Genomic DNA, 25,573 nt, shown 5'->3' with positions numbered 1-25,573 from the left:
TTATTCGACGGTGGGCTCTAACCCTCACCTATATATTGCGTTCCCAGAAACTCTCCAGATAAGTTCTCTTTCAACTCTCTTAGAGGCAGTGCCTCTCTTATGCTGCTTCTCTGGCCTCCTGTTTTCTAAAAGTTACGTCTGACTTAGGCATCAGAGGAACCTTCTTATTTTTGTTATTTTAGATTAGAACCAATGTTGGAGCAATGTTCAAAAATTGCTCCTTCACATCTAATACCAACTCGTGGGTGTTTGATATTGGGATCATCGCCGATCGAGCGCAGTAGCCACTGAAATATCGCCACGGAGGCATGCAGTGATCTCATCCAAACGGCAAATGAGCCAAGATCTCCAGCAACACCTACCAACTCGGCACTTAGGTTGGGCCAATTGCCGGTGGCAACATGTTCTATGGAGAGCTTAGAATACAAAGGATCCAGCGAACTGCTATGATTATTTTAGTCGAAAATATTTCTCCTATTGCCTTGGTACTCCCCACGAGCAAGCCCATCCAGATGATGATGAAGAAGTATTGACCAGCCAAAATCTTTCATGTACTCAGGCAATCTATTCGCTGCATATGAAATCCATTATTCAATCACAAACCAACAAGACAATGACTAGCATTCACATTCTCGTTGTTAAAATATGAAAAGGAAAATGTTCATTTTTGCCTTTTTATTAGGGGGAAAATGTTCACTTATTAGGCCATAGTCGGCATTCTCATCATCAACAACGTACAGTTCTTTTTACAATATTTCACATTCTCATTTGGGAGTGGACATTTCATTCATCATCCGCCTACTTTCTGCAGTTTCAGTCAAATTACCGATCTTAAGAATACAGCGACAAAAGAAAAATATTCACTTACTATACCGCATTTGACATTCTCGTTATCAACAATATACAATCTTTTTGCATTCACATCGGGGAATAGACATTTCATCTATCTACCTACCTACCTTTATGCAGCTTCAGAGTAGCGACATACACCCCAGGAAAAGAACAGCTATGCCTGTGCATTTGCAATTGACACATCACAAACTGCAGCAGAATATGCAATTCCTTCATAAATTTTTTATGAAGGTGTATGCAGCCCAGTGTATGTCAAGGCATTCAGCATCCCATGAAAAGTCTTTTGACATCCCATCCTTCATCCTCCAAGTCCAACGGGATGGATCATTATTCTGCAGATACAAGCAAAATACATATTATAAGCTTGTCCTAGTAACTAATAGTCATGTCCTTTAACAGTCTAGTTTCTGATCTGATGGTTGTAAATGAAAGCAGGCCTATTTCAGTTGGAAATACATTGGATCATTCTGCTAGGTGATGGTAAAACAACCTCAAGAGAGAGAAATAATCAAACTGAACCTACAATTTCATCAAGGGCTTGGTAGAGAGACATTTTCCCAAATGTAGAGATGATGTACTGTGTTGACATCAAGCTTCCAAAGTCATGCCGCTCAGATTGCCTGCATATAATTCCAAGAGAAGATTGAATGTTCAATACCTACTTCAATTGTTATTTACTCCTTGCAATTGAAAAGAAATATTTACCTAAATCCTTCTTTTCTAGAGATGCTTCTGAAGTCATGCCCCTCAAATTGCCTGTCAACATCCGAAGAAGCCCTTCAGCTTGTTCATTGGAATTTTCAATAATCAATAAAAACAATTACCTGAATCCACCATTTCTAATGTCTAATGATATCGGGGATGATCCATACTTGATGGCTTTAAGCTGTTCACATAATGAAGTATATAAAGTATTAAGAATAATCCAAACCCTTAGAAGGCATTATCAAAGGCTACTGTGGCCATTGACTTGGAAGGAAAATGGAAAGAAATAAACCATAGAGTTTCTACTCAAAAAAAGCTTCGCATATTATTTTTTCTGTTACACTCACTTTGCTTGTTGCATTAGTATAAGTTTGGTCAGAAATGGTGTCCTAGGCATCTAACTACTCATCCAAACAAGCCTAATTATTCCTAAGATCTTTGTATAATGTGCATGTATCAACCCTCAATGTATCAACCCTCAAAGTTTGCCACTAGCAAAAGACAACCTATAATTTCACATATCTAATTTTAACTGCCAAATGCTTAAATCAAAGCATCAAGTGCACCATGCTAGATTTATTAATTCAGCCAATCTATTTAAACTTTGTTTAAACACTGAAGATGGTTGGCCATTTGACAAACTTATTGTCATCATGCTTGTGAATAGAAATATGGATTATGATACCTTTTAATTTATCCCTTTACCAGCTATACAACTAACAGTTGAATTATATTAATGTGAATAGATATTAACTTCAAAATTAGAAGGCAAGTTTCTTCCGCAAACTGGTTAAGTTGAGAAAGAGATGAGAGGTTCTATTTTGGTGGAGAATTTGAACACTACAAATCAAGCTATATTTCAGGGTGCTGCCGCACATGGGGATGAGGTAAAGCGAGAGGTGGAAGTGTTTTGGCCATCGGCTGTCAATTTCTTCCACAAAACATGAAAAGAACCTCATGTAATTTAGATTTCATTGTTTTCCATGAACTGCAGCATCAGCCTTTTCAATTGTACACTCTTCGTTTTATTTTCTCATTGAAATGAATCGATGGAGTTTCATCTCCTACCAAAAAAAAAAAAAATCATGAGCTAAAGTTTGCCAGCCGTCACATGTCCTTGCCCATTTTATCGAAAATTGCAGAAAATATAGATCTTACTTCAGCACTAACCATGATCTTTGATTCGTATAAACAAGCAACATTTGCAACTTATATTAACTTAAACAAGTATCTGCGGCAAGGTAAATTAAGCTGGAACATGATATGGCCCATTGAACAGCATTATTAATCTCAAAATAGGGATCTTATAAAGCTAAAGCCTTATTGCTTGCATGATCTTAAGGAAAAAGGTCTCACACTGTACTAGATAACAGAAATTTCTATTCTTGCTTGAGCTATTTTATTGTTCTTGACTTACTGGTATCTGAAACAGTGGATCGTCGAAGGAAGAACATAAAATTATGTCAGAACCTGCAAGAATTAGGTGTAACAAGGCTTCATCATACTTGTTTACGAATCTCATATTTACATCCTGCAAACATGGCATACACAAACTATCAGATGGAAAATATATAAAACTACTGCCAAAAGGAAAGAAAGAAAGAAAAAGACAAGCCACCAGCATGCCAAACAAACTAAAAATTCTAAGAATCAACTAATCAAATCATTCTCAAATCTATTGTCTCAAGTTTTTTCCTGATTTTATGAATAAAAGTTTTCAGAATTTATTAGCATAATTTATGAACCATTTTATAATTTTAATAGTTTTATCATTTTTGATGGTTGTACATGTCTACATACAAATACACACAGTCTTCTTCTGATAGAATTGAAGATCTAAACCTACTGATGCAAAATTGGTGATGAGAAATTCAAAACTGAAAATGTAAAACATTAAACATGATTTCAAAATGCCCAGAATTCAGAAATTATTAATTTTGGAGGATCTTCCCTAATGCATTCAGTGGCTGTCAAATAGAAAGTTGTACCATATGATACAGTATTTTGATTTAATTTATGGTTCGGAAGCAACCAACTTAATTGGATTGTGGTTTTTATTTGTTTTTAGATATCTAGATCAAGATCAAATAGTTATATGACCTAAGATATGCACACTAACTCTGTTAGTACTATTCATTCTGTGTACTTGATTAATAGGCAAGGGCCTTCCCAGACATAATCTTTTGTTTTCTGGTATTTAATATATTGTAAACAATGACCAATTCTGTGGGTTCTAAATTTAAAAGACCCATCATCAACTTCGCACCGGTAGGATTGAGGGTTCAATTTACTGCAAGAATACCAGCTCAACTTATATAAATATAGCACCCATGCATACATGCATGTATCCAATATATAGCTTAGTTGAATATAAGGGCAAAGGTTGAAAGTCCAAAATTTTTCTTAGATGTGAAGCAAGAGTTCTGCAGTTAATATTTTTAGCATTTTCCTTTTGGTGTGTGCGCTAGTTGAGATCTACAGAGTTGTCGCAAGGAAAATGGTATTGCTTTTAGGGGAGAGGGTCCTTCTAAAGGGTGAAGGTTGTAAAAGACTTCTATATGTATTCTTTCTCTTAAGCAATATAATAGTCTTCAGGCTATTTATGGGTCACCATGTTATACAGTATGGCTACAAGAATGGCCTAGTAGAATTAAAACATCCTATTAGCAAAGAACAACAAAGTTTGAAATCAAAATATCAATTTGGGACTCAAGGCATCTTGATACTTGCATGCACTGATTGTCAAAGAAAATCATAGGAAAGCAAGATACTAACCTTAAGTTCCTCTTGTAGTGCTTGCATGGTAGTGCTCCTGACAGGTGTTTTCAGCCCCATGAAGATGCACTGTGCACAATTAGCAAAACTGTTATATCTCATAACACTACAAGGGACGTATAAACTTTCAATGGGACAATACTTCAAATTTCAAAACAATGTCAACTGTCAAGTATATGGTTGACAACCTGAACACCCTTTCTCAAAGCATGCTGAATAGCTGGTTTTAAATTATCCACATCAATGTCTATAACCCCAGAGAAGATGCACCCAACCTGATAAGGATAATTTCAGTAGCTTTTGAGAACCAGAAATGCATAATGATGGTTAGTGGTAACGATGAAAAATAGAGAACAGTATCAATTAAAGTTTAAGAGAAGTAGTTGACAACTAGTGTCTTAGAGCATATAGAAAAACACAATCATCTAGATGACAACTAGTATCTTAGAGCATATAGAAAAAGACAATCATCTAGCAGCTTAAGCTCAATGACTTAACAGCATTCCTGCTTATTGAACTAAGAAAATTCGACTACTTAACAGGCATCCTAAATGAATCCCACCCACGCCCCCATGTCAGGAGACAATAATAAATCCAATAGTGCAGTACAGCATATCAGGATCCAGTACCACTTCGTTGGCCATCAAAATAGGTCTTTCTTTCATTACGCAACATCCAGTGGGTGGATCATTTTTTTTTCCAATTGGCCCCCACCAAGCCACAGCTTCAGTTACAATTAAGCAAACATCTGCTCATTCCTTCACTGTGGGCGTCGGGAACTGGGTGTTAGGAGATAGTCAATACATATTCTAATGAGGCCTGAAGACAAAATATACAATTCCCAATACTCACACCAAAAATGTACAACAACATGCCGAGGCTTCATGCATGGACAAAACTGTATGTGCGGATGTCATCCATGTAAACTCTCTCTTTATCTAATCTAATGATATCACTACACAATCATAAGATAATGATCAATATTTCTTCCAAAAAAAGAGATAATGATCAATATAGTTTAAATTTTCTATCTGATTCAATCATATGTTACAAGTTATGAAATAATAATATATTTATATCGACTTTAAATCTCACAAGTACACAAAGACTAGGAAGGCATGATACCAAAAATCTCATTTTCGTGCAATATAATCAATGTGGACAAGGTAACTTACTAATATTAGAGAATGCATCTCCACAGTCTCCTATTTCTTGGTGATTAATGGAGCATCTGGTGGCTTTTTCAAGCCCCGAAAAGGACTGACAAAGTTGTCCACTTTCCCCTTATCTTTTTCTCATCATTCTGAAGAGATGTGCATCTTGGAGTAGAAAATGAGAAGGAAAGATATTTATGGCCTTAAGGCTGCTAGGCATGCTCCTCCCATCTCTCATCTTATGTTCATATATGATTTACTCCTGTTTGGATGGGCAACTATTACTAAAGGGAAAAACTTAAAAGATGTCATTTTGATTATCAAAGTAGCAAAAAACTAGTAAACTTTAAACAATCAGCAATCTGGCGTACTAAATATGTTCATCATAGGCACTGAAAACTCATTTCTAGCAGCCTGGGTGTGAAAGAGATGCATCCTTCAGAAATTTTATCTTGGCAATCCTCTTTCTATGAGTAGATTGAAAAGTCAGGCATTCAAATTAATTGTTGATAAGCTCCAAACTCGAAGGATGGAAGTCGAACTATTCTTTCACATGCTAGACATTGTCATAAGTCATGACCAAGTCAGAGATTTCTTCACTTCTGGTCAACCAAATCGCAACCATGAGTCTTCAAAAAGCTTGTGTGCTCAACTTACCAATCTTGTTAGAGATTTTTGGTGGGGCTTCCTAAAGAGGAAGGTCAACTTGTGATTAGAAAGGTGGCCATCTTTTTTGAAGCACTTATCATGAAACGCAGCTAGTGTTTCCTTAAGGATCAAGGTTCTCTTTGGGTCACATTTCTCTGGGCTTGCAAATCACTCATATATTTTGTCCAATATGCTTAAATGCTGGGTCTCCTATACAGATGGGGCATGTTGGTACCTGGAACCAGCCACTCTATCAACAATCTAAACCAGTGGATCCCTAATTTACCAAAATTGAAAGCTCTTTGGGAGATAAATTCTCATATGCTAACAAAAATTAGCAAACAGATTGTTACTTCAACTTTGGCAAGGACATGTTTGACCTGACCACTGCACAAGCAATTCTTGTAATTGAAAATCCAACTTGAGAGATGGATACAGAAGACTCAGAATTGGGTTAATATAACACCTCAGTTGACCACTATTAAATCAGCTTATAAAAGACTCCAAGAGAACACATGGCACATCCTCTTCACATGTCCAAAAGGCAGATTATATGCGGAAGACGTTGTAGAAAATCAAGGACAAGAGATAGACAAATATGTCTGAATTACAATCTTTCATTCCTAACTTTTTCATAGTACTTCTTATATAAAAGAAATATGTGAATCAATTATAAAACTCAATTATTAGATATCAATGAGAACACAATGTTAACCCACACCATTTGTCAGTCATTGGATGATCTTCAGATGTAGTAAAGAAATCTGATAAGAAAAGACTAGTATTTCTAGTTGATGATTTGAAATCATAAATAGTGAGCAAATTGCTTACAGAATTAGTCATAAAGTAACGAAAAAGTCCTTAGGATATATTATGAAAGTATATAAAACACATACAATTGCAGAAGAACATCCAGAGAACCCAAGGCGCTGTCTAAGTGCAACTTTGCAAACAGCTTTTCCTCCAATATCATCTGCAGAATAATTTGCTGGAAGAAGTTTGTCTCTGGAAGGATCCCACTTTGTGCCATCAAATCCATAAGGAGCTATCAACAATTTTTCCCTAGAAAAGGAAAAAGATTTAAAAAAAAACAACTACAAATTGTCATTTCCAAATGATATGTCAAATCAATGAAACATCACATGCATCTCAGTTGTATAATATTTGATTGTATAATATCTGGTCCAATGGTCGAAATGATTCAAAAAAACTTCACTCACTTATGGATTGCTAATGTTGGTTCCAACCCATGGCTTAAACTATGGATAATCCTTTCTTTTGAAAGAACGGATGACATCATAACTACCTTATTGGAGTAAACAATTCCACCCTGCAAAGATACAGCCAAAAAAAGTCAATTTCATATCAAAGACTGCCAACATCAATGGACAAATATTCATCAATGAATAACAAATAGAATGTTTATCTATAAGCAGCCCTGATATACTTGGTTCTGTTTCCATATGGTGGACCTGTATTACTGTCGGGAATGAAACCTTATAGAAGTATAAATCTTGGCCATCTGCCACAGCCAATGGTTGCACCTTACTTCTAGAGTTTGGAATTGCACATTTTGGGTTACTGTGGCAACTACGATGAAGATAGTGCATCACCCATGTTCCAAATTTTGCATAAATAATAAAGGCATCACAACCTGTTCTAGAGTTTGCATAAATGATAAAGAAAGCTTTTAGTGTGAAAAGAAGACTGACCTTCAAAATATTGACAAGATGCGTTTTATTATTGTCTTGCAGCCGATCAGGACGATGAAGTCGATGGGGATCGAGACCACAAAGCCCTAGCTTATCTGGCTGCTCAAGACACTACAAATAATAAGGGTTTCATCAGTTAAAAACTTACCCTTAGTGACAATAATTACTGCATACAATTAAATACGAGGTTGAACTTCTTTTGGAAAAGAAAGGAAACCCATTTGTGCTAACCTATATTGTTTTTTTCAAGTCAGGATCATCTTGTTCATTTATAGGTCTCCAATGTAAAAAAGATTAGTAGATGCAATGGCTATTGGTCTTTGACCAATTTGATGTTTGGGAGACAACCACCCATTCTGATCAGAACATCCATCTAAGAGAATCCCTTGAGGGGAATATATGGATGTTGCCAGACTCTTCAGCCATCACCAAAGAATTAGAATGTAAAGGCTCAGTCCAACTATTTTCTGGCTCCAAGTCTAGCAATGGTGCTGGTCATAGAAGATATTAAGCTAGCCTAAGGTAGGTGAGGTGAGGTGGAAAAGGTTATTGTAGATTGTATGCTGGAAGTGACATGGTAAGTGCCTCCATCGGGTTAGAACATGAGAGGGTGGAAAAGTTTTTAACATGCAGATTCATGGATTTGGTCCACACAATTAGTTATTGCATCTGGCCTTGAGTATTAGAGAGTGATGATGTGGGATTTAAAACCTTCTCCCAGATAAATGTCCTAATATTTGTAAGTTATATTTGTTTATGAGCTTCTATTGTCGAAAGAAGTTTGCTTTTGCCAAATCAAAAAGCCACATAGAAGTAGCTGACTTACTTGGGAACTCAAGTCATGACACGTGAACAATACTCGAGTACCACCGAGTCCCTGAAACAAACAATTACGAAGTTAGGCAGCATATTTTGCTAAAAATACTTTAAACCATTTATTCAAGTTCAACACTTGCAGAACATGATAGACCAAAAAAAACTTAAATTCTTAGAACAATACATGAATACGATAGTACATCGCCATGACCGGTCCTAAGCCTGGATGAGAAAGGTGGAGGGTTGAGTCATGTTGATAACCGATCATAAAAAATATGTCAATTACTATGAAATAGATTCTAATTTGATACATGTTAGGGCATCCCTTGTTCTATGTGTTGCCATACAATTTGACCCGATTGTAGTGAGAGGTGGGCAAAGGTCGCTAAGGTTATTGTCCATAAGCAACCTACTATAACATGACCCAATGATAGTGACAAATGAGCAAGAATTGGTTAGGTTGTTGTCCATAAACAATTTAATACAGCATGACTTGATTAGATTGATAAATGAGAAAGGTCGTTTAGGTCATTGCCCATAAACAACCTGCCATGACATAACCCGACCGCAACGACAAATAAGCAAAGGTTATTTAGGATTATAGAGTCTTCTAGTAGTAAGCTAGTACAATAACCGCCAATCAGACCAATAAGGCGACAAGAAATTACATAATGTAAATAAGGTAACTATATAGAAGAAGAGAATTAGATTTGCTACCTGGAATATTGGAACTTTGACGGAAAAGAGTAGAGAACTAGTGGATACAGTGACACATAGGAAAAACAATATTGCTTGCTTATAAGAAATTAAATGGAAATATAGTAAAAATCAAAGGATATAGGGGATTGTTATAAGCTATTGTATGTAGGTAAGAAATAAAAATAAAAATCATGTAAAAATAGTAGCTGGTAAGGAATTGACAAATAAAATTGGATGTGTACAAAGGATAAATGATAGATTAATAGCCACTATATAGTTACCTTATTAGTTCTAAATGAGGAGATTACTAACATAGTTAGTGCTTATGCACCACAAGTAGGCTTAGAGGAGAGGATTGAGCAACAACTTTGGAAAGAAACGGATGAACTGATGAAAGGTATTCCTGAAGGAGAAAGGATATTAGTACATAGTGACTTACATGAGCATGTAGAGAAGCAAAATAAGGGGCACGAGAGTGTACATGGATGATTTGATTGTGGGGACAAAAATTTAATGGAAGATACAATTCTTGAATTTGCAGTAGCTTATAACCTAGCAATTGCAAACATTTATTTTTAAGAAGAAAGATGAATATTTAGTATCCTTTAAGAGTAAATAAATGTCACAAATAGATTACTTTTTTATCAAGAGAAGAGAAAGAACAATATGCAAGTATTGTAAGTATCCACATAACATAGATAACTAGTAATAAAGTTATCCATTAATTGCAAGAAGAAAAGAAAAGAAATTGACAAATATCCAAAAATATGATGATGGAATTTAAAAGAAAAAATGTTATCTTAAGAATAAATTACTAAAGGAGAGAAATTAGAACTTAAGGATCGACCAAAATAAAATATGTGACCAACTAAGAATAACTGGCAAATGAAGATCCATAAAGCCAACCGTAAATAGTTGGAAAAAGGCTAGAAGGTTATGGTTATGGTTATAGAATTGTCATTTCAGTTGCATTATATAATTCTTTTGATAAAGACAGAACACATATTCTTTGCTATCTCAGTGTCAAATAAAAGCCAGAGTATGTATTGTATAAAAATATTAGAAATAACCAGAAAACCATGTTCAAAAACCTCAAAGCAGTATGAATCCTTGCCAAGAATTTCTATTCAGATCTATCATTGATATTATTTCAAGCTATTGTATACCCTTCTCACAACTTCCACTGATATTACCTTAGTTCTTCCTCTCCTCTTCCCACATTCTTCAACAAGCTCAGTCAAGCATATGCTTTTGTTATTAATTGAACAATGTGAAAAGACCAGTGTCCTTTACAAATATGTATGGACTAGTAAAAGATTAAATCATTGCGTGACTTTGTTAAGAAATCAAATGCCATCTGGCTCTCAAAGGACATTAAGAGCAAGAATTATTTAGTTAGAAATAACGTTGTACTAGTCTTCAAAGTATATGTAAAACTCACTTCAATAAAGCAGATAAGACTAGTAATAGGTGACATGTACAAGAAGGATTGCAGAGAATACCAACCTGATGAACAAAAATATCCCAAAAAAGTGGTCCAATGATGGCAGTTTCCCAATTATGTATGTGCAAAATATCTGGCTGCTTTCCAGACTTCACTAAATAATCCATGGAAGCACGGGAAAAGTAGGTAAATCTGATATGACATGAGAGAGGGATGATGTATCAAAGAACAACTTCTAAAATTTATAAAGTAAAATAAAATAAAACATTTATAAGGCCTGTTGATTGGCAAGGTATATTGCCATGTACAAGGAAATATCGAAGGACTTGTGGTAGAAAAGTTCAAAAGCATGTGCTGCTGACAGACAAGGTATAAGGTCATCTATTGCATGGCACATCAGGACTGGGACCAGGAGCACAATTTTGAAAATTTTGACAGTATGCACTTTCATTTCCTGCATTGCAAAGTTGACATATTATGTTGCTTAAATTTTCCCTCTGTTTGTTCCATACTCAAATTTGAAAACTTTGATTCTTTTATTTTATCCTTATCCACTTTACAGCTTCTAGGTGTACTTCTGCATTGGAACATAAGCCTTCAGGCAGTGATCTTTTCCCTCCTTTGGAGTTTGGACTAAAGTATTAGCTACAGCCCCTTCATTGTTTTCTTAAAGCTTTTAAAAGTTTCTAGAGCCCTCTTGCACTTCTAAAAAGGTTCATCTTTGCAGAGACTCCTATCCTTCTTTTTGGCATCGGCATTATCATTGTCTCTCAATCCCTTGCTCATCAATCTTTTTTTCATTCTTTCCATAGTTGGCTGACTGTTCTTGAACATTGCTTGTTGTCCGTAAACCTTTCTCACTCTTTTTCATTAAGATGCTTCTAGCTTCCTTGCATTTGTACCAATTAACCATTATAATCATCAAGACATATAGATCACTTAATAATAATACTATACCTATTCCATGTGAATATTGCAAATAAAAATTTTTAAGCTTCCATTCAAATCCATGTAGCCGTAGGTTAAGGTCTGATGCTCTCATTCTTGCTTTCTATGGCCTGCAAGTGTGTGATACTTTGGCCTCTTTGGGGTGGTCAATGCATTTAGGGAAATATATTGTGATAGCCTGTAGCCTTGCCTGCACGTGATCGTACATAGATATTCTATTTGCACTCTGCTTAAATATTATGCATTTCTTATGAGTGTATATGGGTAGCTGTAATAAGAATGTAAATGGACTGTAAATGTAGCCTTTAGGCATTGTCCTCTTTTTAGACTGAGTTTCTCATTACTGCATATATTTGTCTTTGTGCCCTAAAGTCACACTTTCAGTTAAATACTTGCCCTCAAATATTTTTACTTTCTAGAAGGGAGAGCTAAAAGATTCAAATTCATTGTAAGTGCAAAATAACACATAGTGCGAAACTGCGAATGCTTATTAGGTTAAAGCAATACCGAGCACATCCGCTACCTGAAAGTTCAGACAAATTTCATCTATAGTATTCCACAGATTTTTTAAATAAAAACAAAAAAAGAAGTGTAACATCTGTGCTGTGGAAGGAAATTTCTAGATGACATAGTAACTCTATAAGTTTCAAAACTACTTTTCCATAAAAATTATAACTTCCAAGATTATAATGCCTATTTATTTACAAAATAACATGATATCATGGATTTCTAAATTATTGAAGCATGATTGTCTTTAATTCTTCAGACTATAAAATCCTTTAACAGGAGCAAGCTAACTGGAGTTTCAATTCTAGAACTGAATCCACTAACCGCTCAAAGTCATCAGAGTAGCCATATATTCTGTCCCGGTTGAAAAAGGATGAATGGTAAACAGGTTCAATTAGTGTAAGACCAAGACCACCAGCAACACTGGATCAGAGAAGAACTAGTGAATCAGCATAAGGGCAATATGAGAATATAAGGGAAGCATATGTGTTTCTAAGAGTGTATGGATGTGTGTGTTTGTCATGCTTATGTGACAGCGAAGCACATAAATTCGTGCTCCTATTTCTCTTTAGTACCTAATAAGGATAAACTGAAAAAAATGGTCATGTGAGGACTAATATGACATAGATAGGCATTAACTGCTTAACATATCTCACCCTATCCATACTCTGTTTTTATGCCAGCAACCACTAAAATAAGAATCAAATTCTGCTTCTGCTTTCCTTAATCCCTGGATAGCATCAAGGTCCATGTTTGCATACCTGTTTATATCAAAGAATTATCAAAGTAAAAAAAGCATGGAACTTCCATTCTACAGTCAAGTTGATAATGTCAAAATTATGACAAACTCCAAAGTCCAACGAAAGAAAATGAATGGGAAAAGACAAAAGGAAGAAACAGATTCATGAATCAGAATCCAATACTCGATCACACTCATATTCTTACAAACAAATCAAAATAATAAACAATTGTCCTCCATAGGCAATTGACATCAATAACTAGTCACGAGAGCCTAATTTCACTACTACATAGATTAAAAATAGTGGTTTTTCTTGATGCTGCATCTCTGGACAACAAATGTAACTATCATGTGCATTACCATGAAGAATAGCAAAAGTAAATACTTAAACAAACAAATACACAATCTGATTGATGGAGCTTGTTTGAGGGTGCTCCTTGTCACCATTTTCTCAATGGTTTTGATGTCCAAGACTACCATAAAACATGATGCCAAAAGTAATCTCAAAGTACAGTAGGTTCAAGGTAAGCTTGACGCATATAATGCATCGAGTCCTTTAATCCCTAAAGTTAATATGCATTTATAATAACTTATGGCCGGGACTGAAGCAATGGGTTAGCATAAAATTATGGTAATGCATATATATGTGGTGGTTATGCATATAGAATGCCAAGATGTATTATGTACCACCAGAAATGACTATACCAATGAACATAAATCATATAGAAGATAAGAGATGGTAAACAAATCTCTCCCACCAGCCTGGGTATAAACTTTGTCTTGTCAATGTACTTTCAAATATCCCTGCCAAAAAGAAAAAATGTACTTTCAAAAGTGTTGATATATCCTACTATGTACCACCCCCTTTTTATTATCCGCATAGCTGCATATAAAATTTTATTTAAAGATATCAACATGCTGCTGCTGACACACCTTGGACAGTGGCCTTCTCCTTATAGGATTGTGAATGACATTAAACAAAAAACCCAAATACAAATTGTGATACATATTCGAATTGCAAGCATTCCATCAGCTATCTGTAACAAGGATTTTTTTTTTGAAAAAAAAAAGCTGCTTTGAACATATATGTTGCTTGCAACCCAGAAAAAGGACACAATAGCAACACGAAGTAAAAAAATATTAGCATATGAAAGCAAAGCACTTGCCTCTATTCACACCAAGTTTGGGTTAGTGATGTAGAATAAGTGCCATATATGTATATATAAAATACATATGCGGCAATAGATCTTAGTCAAAATTCCTTTGCCTTACCCAATGGTCCTGTTATACGGGTCCAACTAACATGATAACATCACTCTCACCCATTATGTTACTATTATCATCCAAGTTTATCCATATGTTAGAAATTCCAATGCAAGAATTTAGGTTGCCAACTTATAAATCAAGTCAGTTCAACAGCGAACAAGTAAAAGAATAGTAACAATTAATTACATGAGAAAGGACTCATAAGTGGATGTGCAAGGACTTTTAAATGTAAGTTACAGAAAAAAGCTACATACTTAGGTAAAATAACCTCCACCAAATTGCCATCCCTTTGCAGTGCACAAGACAAACCTGTCACACATGATGCTAAGGATCCAAATGAAACAACTGGCTCCATTTCACTGCATATGTGCACAATGTGCAGAGCTTTTCTGCAATTCAGAGCCAGAGTAGAAGGTGAATTAAAAAACCAAACCAGACTCTAAAAATGAATTCATGTATAAAGTTGACTCTCTTAAATACATTTATTCCTTATAGTTATACAAGTGCAAAATATAGCATAGCCTAATATTATGATGGCTTTATATCCGGCAGACTAGCGCCACTAATCTGAGATTTCTGGCAAGGCAACTTGCTTCAAAGTATGCCAGGAGTGAAATGGTTGAACATAAATCATTGTAGGCTTTCCGTACTGGTAGTTGACATGATGATAATCCTTGCACCAAAGTAAAGTAACAGGGGTAATTAGAAGGTCTTGAGCTCTCTAGCATGTCAAAATCATAAATGCAATTGTATTCTTACAGCTAAGAAGAGCTAGTGTGCTTTATTGTGAAGTTCAGTAAGGACAAAATAAAGAAGCAACCAAGTTAGCTGTCTATTCCTTGCCATCACTTTTAGCCGTAGGTTGGCATACCGCATTGTTTTCTCTGAAAACTGACGAAGTTCTGACAGCAATTCCATATCCGTTTTCTGTTGGATGTCATGAAAGACATCAGGTATATTATCTTTCCTGTCCATAACCTTCTTCCTGATATCAGATGCTTCACTGGTACCAATCATACCCGAGAGAACCATTGAATCTATCCGCAGTAGCAATTCAGAGAAACTTGAGAGTAACATTGGTTTAGTGACAGTACCTAACAAAGGATAGTATCATATCAATGTAGTGAATGTTTATAGAGATGGAATCATGATTTGATATAAAACAACCATAAATTACATTGTATAATAAGTTTACACTTTCCAAATCACCTTCCACTACATTCATCTGCTTTCCTGCTTCCAACTGTTCTATCCTCCCCAACAGCAACTCTTTTTCTCTTTGTAATTTCTTCAGCTCCTCTACAGCCGCAAGGCGTTGTTTGTTCAGGTATACAATATCTAACAATTCATAGAAAAGTAATACAATATTTTAGAAGCTTTGACATCATGCATAGAAATGTACTGATTCAGAAGCAATTAAATATGACAGACACTATTTGACTAAATGTCGGCATGCTAGTCAGAAGCACACAATCACAAAATCACACAAGCATGAACATATTGAAACCAAATAATAACTGTTGAATTCTACAAAATGTAAACTTTCTAAAACCAATTAGAAGGGTTAATTTACAGAGCCAAAGGAATATACACGCACACATTATAATTAGCACATCTATCAATATGACAAATATTAACTGGGCACCTTATAATCAGCACATATATCAATCTGAAAATATATATATATATATATATATATATATAAAGTGGGCACAATTTAACCACGAAAACCGAAAGCCGATGTCTTAAAAAGTAGTTGCAATATGCTGGTGGTTAGGGACTGCATAATGCTTAGGCAGAAGATGGATGCTTAGGCAAACGCCTAAGCAGATTGTATTATAAAAAGCAAAAGAAATTAACATCTATAAATATTTTAAAGAAAATTAAAATAAATCATAGTAAATATAAGGAAACAAAATGCAATTTAAATAAATAATATTACATTTAATTGAATATGCAATACTAAATATACATTTTTTACCTTAAAAAAATTATAAAAATTAATCATTTATAAAAAAGGTTTAATAATTTAAATTAATGTAACAATCAACTCTACAGCATACCACATGCCAACAAACTTGGTGCTTGCATGTAAGTAAATTGTTTAGGCACAATGATAAAGACTGAGGGTGCCAGAATGCACCCATCCAGCTGGATTTTATAATCTGCCCACCTAAAATGCATAATATCCCTAACCACACTGCCTAATACATGTCCCACTGCAAATGATAGCCCAAGTCTGGCTAGTCTAGACCTAGGCAAGGCTGCTTTGGCATCTGTTAGGTGGCCAAGCTACACAGTTCATTTAGGCAGTTGGACCCTAAGAAGTTTGAACCACCTAGCCTATGCAGCCGCCTGCACAGCCCAGACGGTTTCCATTCAAAACGCTAATGGGAGAAAGTATACTTCTTGAAAGTATTCACTTTGGATGCCTATCTCAGAATTTCATTGTTGAGCACTAAGGAAAACCTTGGCTATAAGTTAAAAGAGCATAATTGCAATAATGTTTACATAGATTTCACCACAAAATTAATTTGAATGCATGATTCCTTGGAAAAAATACTAAGTTCACTGAGGCCTCACTTCGCTGAGCGTCGTTGAAGAGTTTCCAAATGTCAGTATCACTCATTTCCAATCTTCTCTCAGATGGTACAAATGATTCCTGAGACAATTTAAAGCAAAACTACAATGTTTGAGGGGGAGAGGGACAAAAGGAAATTAACAAAATCTTTCAGAATGTTATTGCATACCTCAAGGATGTCCACGTTATGTCCTTCAAGCCTAAATGCATCAAACAAGCAGCTATGTTAGAGGTTCATCAGTGGAAAATGCATTTGATGTATGATTGTATACTCACTTAATTTGCGAAGGTCCAGCAAACAGGTTGGCGGCATCATCATCCTTCCTATGGAAATTGTTAAGCTAGTCAATAAGTCAAAACCAGAAAGAGCGTGCACGTGTCTGTATTACATCGCGTGTTATCTCTAAGCATGTATCTTCAAGTGAAGAAACCATACAAACACGAAAAGAGACACAGATGCATCCACATATACCTATAAGTAAGCATAAATAACAACATACAAGTGCAATAAAACTTAATAATAGTTAAGCGCACTTTTGTTCTATGATCAGTGCAAGGGAAAACAACAGATTAGTTATTTACATGAAAGCAAATTGGAACAATCATATTTATTGCAACAGAACAGGAAAAATAACCGTTGGAATCAATAGGTCTCTTTTGTGATACAGTAACATGCAAAAGGTCAACAGAGAACATAAGTTCAACAAAGAAATAGCTTCAAGAGCCAAAGAGGGCAGGTATCAGTAATTTGATTTACATACCGAATTCATATATGTGATTTTTTATTTGAAAAAAAAAATGCAGAACAAGGAATGAGCTCAAAGTATAAACAATCTCTTTATGAAGATGGGGGGCTCCTGTGATCACATTTGGGGTTGATCAACCCTGTTAAAGAAAAAGAAAACCATTTATATTTGCACTCCTTTACATGGTTACTTCTAATGTATCAAGGGAATTTGAGCCTTAAAATCTTAACAGAGATATTTCTCATCCCTTGGAAGTTGGAACATTAAAAATCAAATGTAAGAATTGTCATTCTCAAGGGTGCATGATTAACAAAAGTAACTCATTCTTCAGATTTTTGTTTTGTCTCTGTTGTCTATTTGCATGGCTCAGCGCTCCCATCTAAGGCTCCATTATCTTTTCTCCCATTTTTTTGCATGTATTTCCTAGAACAATGTAACACACCAGAATATTACCAGTGGAACTTTATTTTGATGAAAGCAGGACTCCTGATTAGAAGGTTATTTGATTACATAGTTATTGTGGTAGAATCTTCATTCAGTGATTCGTAATCAAGCATTAAAATTGATTGCTTTTTTCTCCTCGAATCAAGAGCAACTAATTAAATTAAATAATTTATATGATATTATGAGGAAAAACTAAAATAAATCTTGCTTCCATGTCCTGCAATCTGTTTTTGTTTGAATAGTACATCAAAATTGTAGGGCTTGAGCAATCAGAGCTCAATATCTCTCATGTGAAAAGACTTTGTCAATTAAAACCATGTCAACATAACAATGAATTATTCAACTCAGAACATCCATTCTTTAGGGCTCTTCAACTCAAACATGGGAAATAGCCTCCTTTCTAGCCCTCTAAATCCTTTAATTAACCAACCCCATAAACTTAAAATTGTCCTGGGACTATTCTAATAGATGTGATAGCAGAGTTTTAAGATCCTTGAGGGTCATCTCAATCACTGATCCTAGTGAAAATATTTGTATAAAACATCAAATTGAAGCACTCTACAAAGACACTAAGATCACCTATAATTATTTCTAAGGTGGTAAAGCTCATTTCCTTCAAATTTTGCATATGTTCTGACCAAAATCCTCAAAATACTGAAAATCCTAACTAAAATCCACCAACTAAAAGTTCAGCCTTACCATCAAGAGACGAACTCCAAATCAGCACCAAGAACCAAGAATCCCCGAGTATTCCCAATAAAAAATTATACGATTTTCAAGAACCATGAGATCTTCTAGATCCAAAATTGTAAAATAAGTAACGTGAATGCAATCTGAATCTTCAAAAAAAAATCAAATTTAGACACTCTAAAGCTTTCAAGCCCGCCTACAATCAGTTGAAAGGTGACAAACCTCATAAAAACAAACGTTTGCATCTACCATTATAACCAATATGTCAGAATCTTTCAACGCCTAGCCGGAATCTTGATATCATCAGCGGCAACCTAGAATGCCTAACTATTTAAAGTAAAGAAAATGTAAGATATCGAAAGCCATTAAGAAACAAACAAAGCCATTGAAGTGAAGACCGTAACTGCTTACCCCGCGCAGAAGCACACGCGATCCCTTAGATTCCGCCGGCCGGGAGCCGGGGTGTGAAGGAGACGGAAAGGAAAAGCCATGGCGGCTGCAGCATTCCCCAAGGCCTCCATCGGAGGCGAACGCTATCGGCGGAGGGTGGGGGTCTGAAGTTCTTGAGCGAGCCAAGGAGAGATGGCTTAGGGTTTCGATGGAGAAAGAGATGAGAGCAGAGCAGAGCAGAGTTATGGGCTGTGGGAGTTCTTGAAGAGCTTTCGGGATGGAGGAAGAGGGGAGGGAGGGAGGCGAACGGATCACGTGAATGCTTGTTGGCTTTCCCACGGGCCCTGCTTTTTTTTTTGAGTTTTCCTTCATTTTCATTTTCTTTTACTTTTTTCAAACGACAACTCATGTAGCTTTAACACAAATACACCCTACTAAATCAAAAAAAAAAAAAAATAAAGAGTACGAGAAAAGAGGTATACCTCCTATAAATATCCAGATGATCTTTCGGGAGTGTCGCACAACAAAAAAGACGACCCAATTGGCTGCGCTGTTTGTCTCTCGAAACACATGTAATGTCTGAAAATAGCTCAGCTCCTGAGCCAGTCTACGGATATCACAAATAAAAGGGTGACCATCACCATAACTGTCCCCTCCCCAAACCCAATCAATCACCATCAAAGAGTCTTCCTTGAGGCATATACACTCAGCACCCAGTACCTGCCTCGCATAGGAAATACCTTCCTAGGCTGTTGGAAGCTCAGCCCCAACCGCCGTGAGTACAGGCGTTTGACGGCCACTAGCTGCTGTCAACTTGCCGAGGTGATCTCTGATGACAAATCCAACACTTCCAAATATTTTGTCCACCAACATACTACCATCGAAGCGCGTGGGACGCTTTCCATGCATGGAAGCGGGACAGATACGACATTATGCACACATCTCAAAGTATGCGGTGTATACTGCAACAGGCGTTGGCTATGCTCCCAATGTAGGTAGTGTGATTAAAGTCATTGCTTCATGATTTGGATAAATCGAGTGGTTTTCTCACCGGATTTATAGTGTTGCTGCTCGATCGTATGAGTGAATCCAGCTTCATTGAGAAGTTCTGAAAATTTCATTATTGAAGCTCTACTAACAATTTTTGCGATCTTTGCTGGCTTATATTGGCCTTTTTGGTATAGGATCTGAAATTATAATTTTAGTTCATCGTGGCAAATATCTGACTAGATTGAAACTAAATCCATATATTTGGTTGTGGATTGTGATATGTTGGGAAATTTTGGGCTTTGTCTCTAGAGCATCATCTCTACTTGGTTTTTTTTCATTCAAATTGCAAATGATTTGTTTCAATACAAGTTAAAGCCTCGCAGTCAAATAATATGTAAATAACTATTTATTCTTTTAAGACATGATATGTTTCTGCTGTCCAGTGATATTTAAGTACTTACCAGCTATGTGTGAACTCATACATGTTTATATTGCACTTGGAGCTTGGTTGGGCTGCATCATGGATTATCTAGATCTGACCCAGTGTTTACTCCTGTTGCACGTTCAGGCTCAGCCCAACCTCAAAACAAGTTGGGCCAAGCTGGATTCAGTTTTATTTGATTATTTTTGGTCAAAACCTGGGATGATCAGAATAAGCATTTTAATTTACAGCAGAAAATGCAGTAGACAAACCACATATGGATATTTTTGTCTTCTTTTTCTTTTAGGTCACGCTTGATTTGTTCTTTTTAGGTTGTCCAAAATCTTCCTGGATGTTCTCCTTTTTTGTCTCTCTCACTCTCGAACCTTTTCTGTCATCTTGGAGTTTTTGTTTGTTGGTTTCTAGATTAAAGGCATTCTTACTAGATCTGCAGATTCCTGGATATCTGTTCTGATATTTTTCCGTTGTATCTTGAATATTCTCTGAAGACAACATCTTCTATTCCTGTGTGCATGTTTTCTTTTTGTTATTTTCCCATGTCCACCTTATATTTTTGTTTTATTAGCTCTTCTGTTAGCTAGTCCAGTATCTATTTTTATCAGGGAGATTTAAATGTGTTTGTACTTGATTTTGGGATAGATATTTTATCATGTAATTTAGCATGGGTTAGATACGACCAAAACATGCGATTTTTGATTTTTACGCATTTTTTGTGGTATAGATCATAAGTAAGAGTGTGGCTTTGTTTTTTTGGATTCTCCATTTTTGATTTTGGAATCGAGAGGAGTAAACACCTTCTTCTCTAAAGAGGAGTATAGTTCGTCTTCCTCCTTCACCCCTCATCTATTACACTCATATACATAATTTAGCATGGGTTGTAATGCTGGGTCCCGACCAGCCAGTTATCTTCCACATGCTTCACATTCCACCTTCTGCGGAGACTCTAATAGGAGTCAAGATGGAACTGGTTGATGCTGCATTTCCTCTTCTCAAAGGTGACATCTTTGAAAGTTAATTGTGCAATCCAGTAATGTTAGCATTGCTTCGACATGGTGATTTTTGCTTAAAATTTTTTAAAAAGTGCTGTTACAGGGAACTTGGGTTTCCATGGGTGTTTACTCTGATGGCTCCCACGGTGTGCCTGCTGGGCTGATTTATTCTTTCCCAGTTACATGTCTCGACGGAAACTGGACCATAGTTCAAGGTATGCCTATTCGTTCTGAGGTAGCTCTTTTGGCCTGACTTGTTACAAATGCTGCAAATTCATATGTGACGAAAATAAAATATTAGCTACTGATAATGAGTTTTCTGCTCAGGACTTCCTATTGATGAGTTGTCGAGGAAGAAAATGGATGCAACAGCTCAGCAACTGGCAGAGGAGAAGAAGGCTCTTGCATACTCATGTACTCTAAGTTACCTCATCAACGAGGGTTTATTTCATTGGAGGGGTAAATGCATCTACAATTTTTGAATACATCAATTTGTTGCTGTATGACGTTTAATGTAGTAGGAGTTGTCTCTCTTGATTTCCAAATTTGCTGGAGATTGCGATTTTAGATCAGCATTCTTTAGATCAGCTGCTTGTTTTCTTGCTTGTTGAAAAAATAATAATGAAAATGGAGAAGATATCAATCAAAGCATGTCAGTTGCTTTCTTCTTGTTTTATACTTGAGCTTGGGTGTGCAAGCAAGTTAATAAACGAAACGAACTTGCATCGCAGAGATCGCACTCCAAACTGCTCGTGTTTTGAGGAATTTAAACCAATTGCTAAAACATTTCTGCCCCGAATAAATTCTCTGTTTACCGCTAAATGGATTCTTATGAGTGATAATGTGCGAAGGTGTCAAAGTTGCAACATCCCAAAGGGTCAAGCTGAGTTTGGATCATGTATGGAACCAAAACCAACCTGACATGGATTTTTATGCACTCATGTCTTCTCTTCTCCTGGCTGCGTCTTGGTTTTATGAGCTCTAGTCTTTGAAAGCACGGATCGCAATGAGGCTTGATTGGGATTGCTATCGTCCCGGCTGGGCATGCGCTTGTATGGGTAGAATGAATTTACTAAGCATCAGGTGATGTTTTCCATGCTGAATTCCATTTCATTTTATCCTTGCAAAATCCTTGGTAAATAACTAAACAATTACCGTGCCATTTGACGAGTTGATGCAGCTGCTTCTTGAAGCCTAAGTTGATGCATCCTAGGAAAGGAAAAATCCCAGCCGAAATTGGGTTGAGGTTGGGTCTTGAATCTATGTTCTCATGAAATCTGATATCCTGTCAGTTCTCATCCTTGTATTTGTAATCCTTCTTCTTTTTTTGCTTCTTTGAAAACTAGGGTAGGTGCTGAATCTGGTTGGATGAGGGCAGGAGAGCATTGGTCCGTAGGGCTGTTGATCGACTGAGCCAGGGTGGGCGCGGTCCAAATGCTCTTCATTTAGGGCGTCGCTATCTCGATGGGTAACTATTATCTAATTATTTGTTCTTAAAGATTTCTTGCAAAAGAGTTCTGGCACACCGCATTATTTAGCAAATTTCCAAAGCGGAAGCTGCCGCGATGATTCCAGTTGAGTACCATCCGAATTAAGGCGCTCAATAAGCTTAGAAAGTTCTTAGTACGCCATCAATTACATCAAAAGAAAAGGAGGGTTTTGTCTTGAGAGATGTTGGTCTGCAAATCTGCAATAGCGTACTCCTCTGATCTAGTGGTGCTTTTGCTTTCATGCCATCTATTTCCTTCAAAGCTTAGTCAACAATTACATATATTCCATGCTTGCGTCGTGGAGTTCAGGCCATATTCCTTCTGTGAGACGATCACAGAGTAGTATCTAATGCGTCAGCCAAGGAAACTGTGAATGCAGTGCTTTGTAGCTCATCCCACTACCCTATGGGGAAGATGGTGACATTGTTTGAAATGGAAGAGTAAGCCCATGTTTTTTACCTCGTGCAAACATTATGGTATCATCCTTTTACTTTTCAAATATTCTGAGAAATTACAAAGTATCCGCATATCCATGGCCATGACAGTCTACAGGCTTCAGTTTTTCAACATGTCGCTATATAATGTGTCGAGATCCTGTTTCCTTACGATTCTTTCCTTCATTTCTTCCATGATTGGAGGAGTTATGGAGTCAAGAATCAAAATGTGCGAAGAAAATTAGAAAAAGTAACCTAAGAGGTTACCAAGCTAAATTCCACCTTTCGTATGCAAAGAAATAACTAAGAAGTTCGCCAAGTTTGTGAAAAAGATGCTTGCTCGAACTTTATCTTCAACTTAGTACTAGGAAGCTTATTTACGGAACATAATGAAATAGATTTTAAAATTAAAAATCAAAAACCATTTCCACCTTGTTTGGAAAACCCCCCCTTCTTTCCAGTAAAGCATGGCTGCATGACATGAAAGAGCCAGGGCCCCTCTTTGGCAAGAAAGCTAACTAATCTCAAATTAAATAGGTGGCAGAGGCTACCATATATCAACAATGAAGGATCTCAGTTCTCTATATAAAAGGATGGAAACAAAAAGGAAAAAGAGGGAAGAACATATTATACAAAACACAGATGCAACCGTACTTCTCCTCTCTTTTTTTCTTGTTTGTCCGATTCAAATATTTAAAATTTATTTATTTAAAAATTTGTTAAAAAATTTAGTTCCTAACAAATTGCATAAGGTCCATACATGAGGTGCTAATCACAGGCGAGCATGCAACTCTATAATTATACTGGTAGAATGATATACTTGCGAACCTATCTCTACTCAAAACAATGGACATGCATAACGCATCGGTTAAGGCAAAAGAGATATACAACCATGGGTTCAAATCTTATAAAATCAATATTAGATTATCGAATATCATTCAGATGTCTTTCTCTCCCTTCTACAATGTTTGTCTGCAACCCTTCCAATCTACGTAGGGTGCTTACACAAAATTGGAATCCGCCTATGACTTCCCGCTTGGTGTATGACTAGAGAATATTTGCATATTTCTTCTAGTCCCAAATTTCCCATTATTCAAAAAATCATTATAATTTTATAACTACCAAGGGCCTCCTCTTAGATCTCAAGCAATTCCTGAAAATCTTCTGCTTCCATGATAACCTTCAACCAAAAATTTATGTCATCGTTATCGAAATTGGATGGGCTAGATGAGAAGGGATCGCCAAGAGAGGTAGGAGGAGGACCGGCTGACATGTTACAATCCATCGGCATGCCACAATCGTCGATCGATAATGCTTCTGACCAGAAACTCGCGTCAATTTTCAAGAGTTCCTCCGAAGATTGCATGCACCCTTCTTTGATTCCTGCATCGTTAATTTCTCCTGTCATGGTGGATGCATTGGTGGCGGCCGAGGAGGAGATTTCGCTACAAGACTGCGACGGGGACACAAGATCTTGGCTCGGATTTTCCAACTTCGGGTGGGCCGCAAGGGGAATCGCCTGCAACTTCGTGGGTCCGACTTCCATCACTGTCTTGACACCACTCTGGGCCTTTCGCTTCGGATTTTGGGCTGACTGGTTTGGATTCACTCGTTTCTTCAGGTGGGTGTGCCATACATTCTTGATCTCGTTATCTGTTCTTCCAGGTAGCATCGCTGCGATTGCAGACCATCTAGAGTGACAAAATAGAAAAACATATCTATATATGTAAGTCTCGTTGCGATACCATGCTTTAATATTGATCGAGTGCTTCTTTGAAAAAGGAAAAATATGTATGTATGTATGTATGTATGTATGTATGTATGTATGTATAAAATTGACAGCCGTCAGCTTTGACCTTGTATTGAGATTTGAAGTCCTGACTCAGAAAATCAGTGCTACAGACAAAATGGTTTAAGGATGTTGGACGGTGGTGATCGAGTGGGAAATCTGTAATAGTTGATGAAGCTAAACAACAGAGAATCTTTTGAAGGTCTTCGCCGTCTCGTCACTGAAGGAAGCTAAACTTATCGGGTTATGTTGTCTGAGGGTGAGGAGAAGAAGACAGGGATTCAGGAGATTGGGGACAAAGGAAAAGATGGCAAGGTAACAAT

The 25,573-nt window shown here is 36.5% G+C and overlaps 2 protein-coding genes across 3 annotated transcripts in view; both read right to left on the bottom strand.

Annotated features, from left to right (window-relative positions):
* Positions 1-678: 678 nt before the first annotated feature.
* LOC120103764 (probable starch synthase 4, chloroplastic/amyloplastic) lies at positions 679-19,441 on the bottom strand. 2 transcript variants are annotated; one of them, XM_039115296.1, is made up of 21 exons: positions 19,138-19,441; positions 17,123-17,170; positions 17,016-17,046; positions 16,849-16,927; positions 15,475-15,603; positions 15,137-15,359; positions 14,520-14,654; positions 12,917-13,021; positions 12,585-12,683; positions 10,868-10,997; positions 8,673-8,723; positions 7,847-7,957; positions 7,355-7,464; positions 7,031-7,196; positions 4,521-4,607; positions 4,333-4,401; positions 2,975-3,088; positions 1,677-1,738; positions 1,558-1,608; positions 1,376-1,472; positions 679-1,184 (listed from the first exon to the last, which is right to left on the bottom strand). In XM_039115296.1, the coding sequence occupies exons 1-21, from the start codon at positions 19,245-19,247 to the stop codon at positions 1,065-1,067; spliced, it is 2,127 nt and encodes a 708-aa protein (XP_038971224.1). In that variant the 5' UTR covers positions 19,248-19,441; the 3' UTR covers positions 679-1,064. The 2 variants fall into 2 exon arrangements, with proteins under 2 accessions (XP_038971224.1, XP_038971225.1); XM_039115297.1 differs by lacking the exons at positions 16,849-16,927; positions 17,016-17,046; positions 17,123-17,170; positions 19,138-19,441 and having other exon boundaries at positions 15,443-15,534.
* Positions 19,442-24,344: 4,903 nt separating this feature from the next.
* LOC120104373 (transcription factor MYB30-like) overlaps positions 24,345-25,573 on the bottom strand; it is a 2,444-nt gene continuing 1,215 nt past the window's right edge. Inside the window, exon 3 of the mRNA XM_039115295.1 lies at positions 24,345-25,152. Coding sequence (XP_038971223.1) covers positions 24,597-25,152 — 556 coding nt within the window. The 3' untranslated portion in view covers positions 24,345-24,596. The remainder of the gene's footprint in view (positions 25,153-25,573) is intronic.

Source organism: Phoenix dactylifera, chromosome 18 (assembly GCF_009389715.1).
Source record: "Phoenix dactylifera cultivar Barhee BC4 chromosome 18, palm_55x_up_171113_PBpolish2nd_filt_p, whole genome shotgun sequence".
NCBI classification, from domain to species: domain Eukaryota; kingdom Viridiplantae; phylum Streptophyta; class Magnoliopsida; order Arecales; family Arecaceae; genus Phoenix; species Phoenix dactylifera.
The sequence above is the reverse complement of the archived record's forward strand: the minus strand, read 5'-3'. Positions and strand labels throughout refer to the sequence as shown.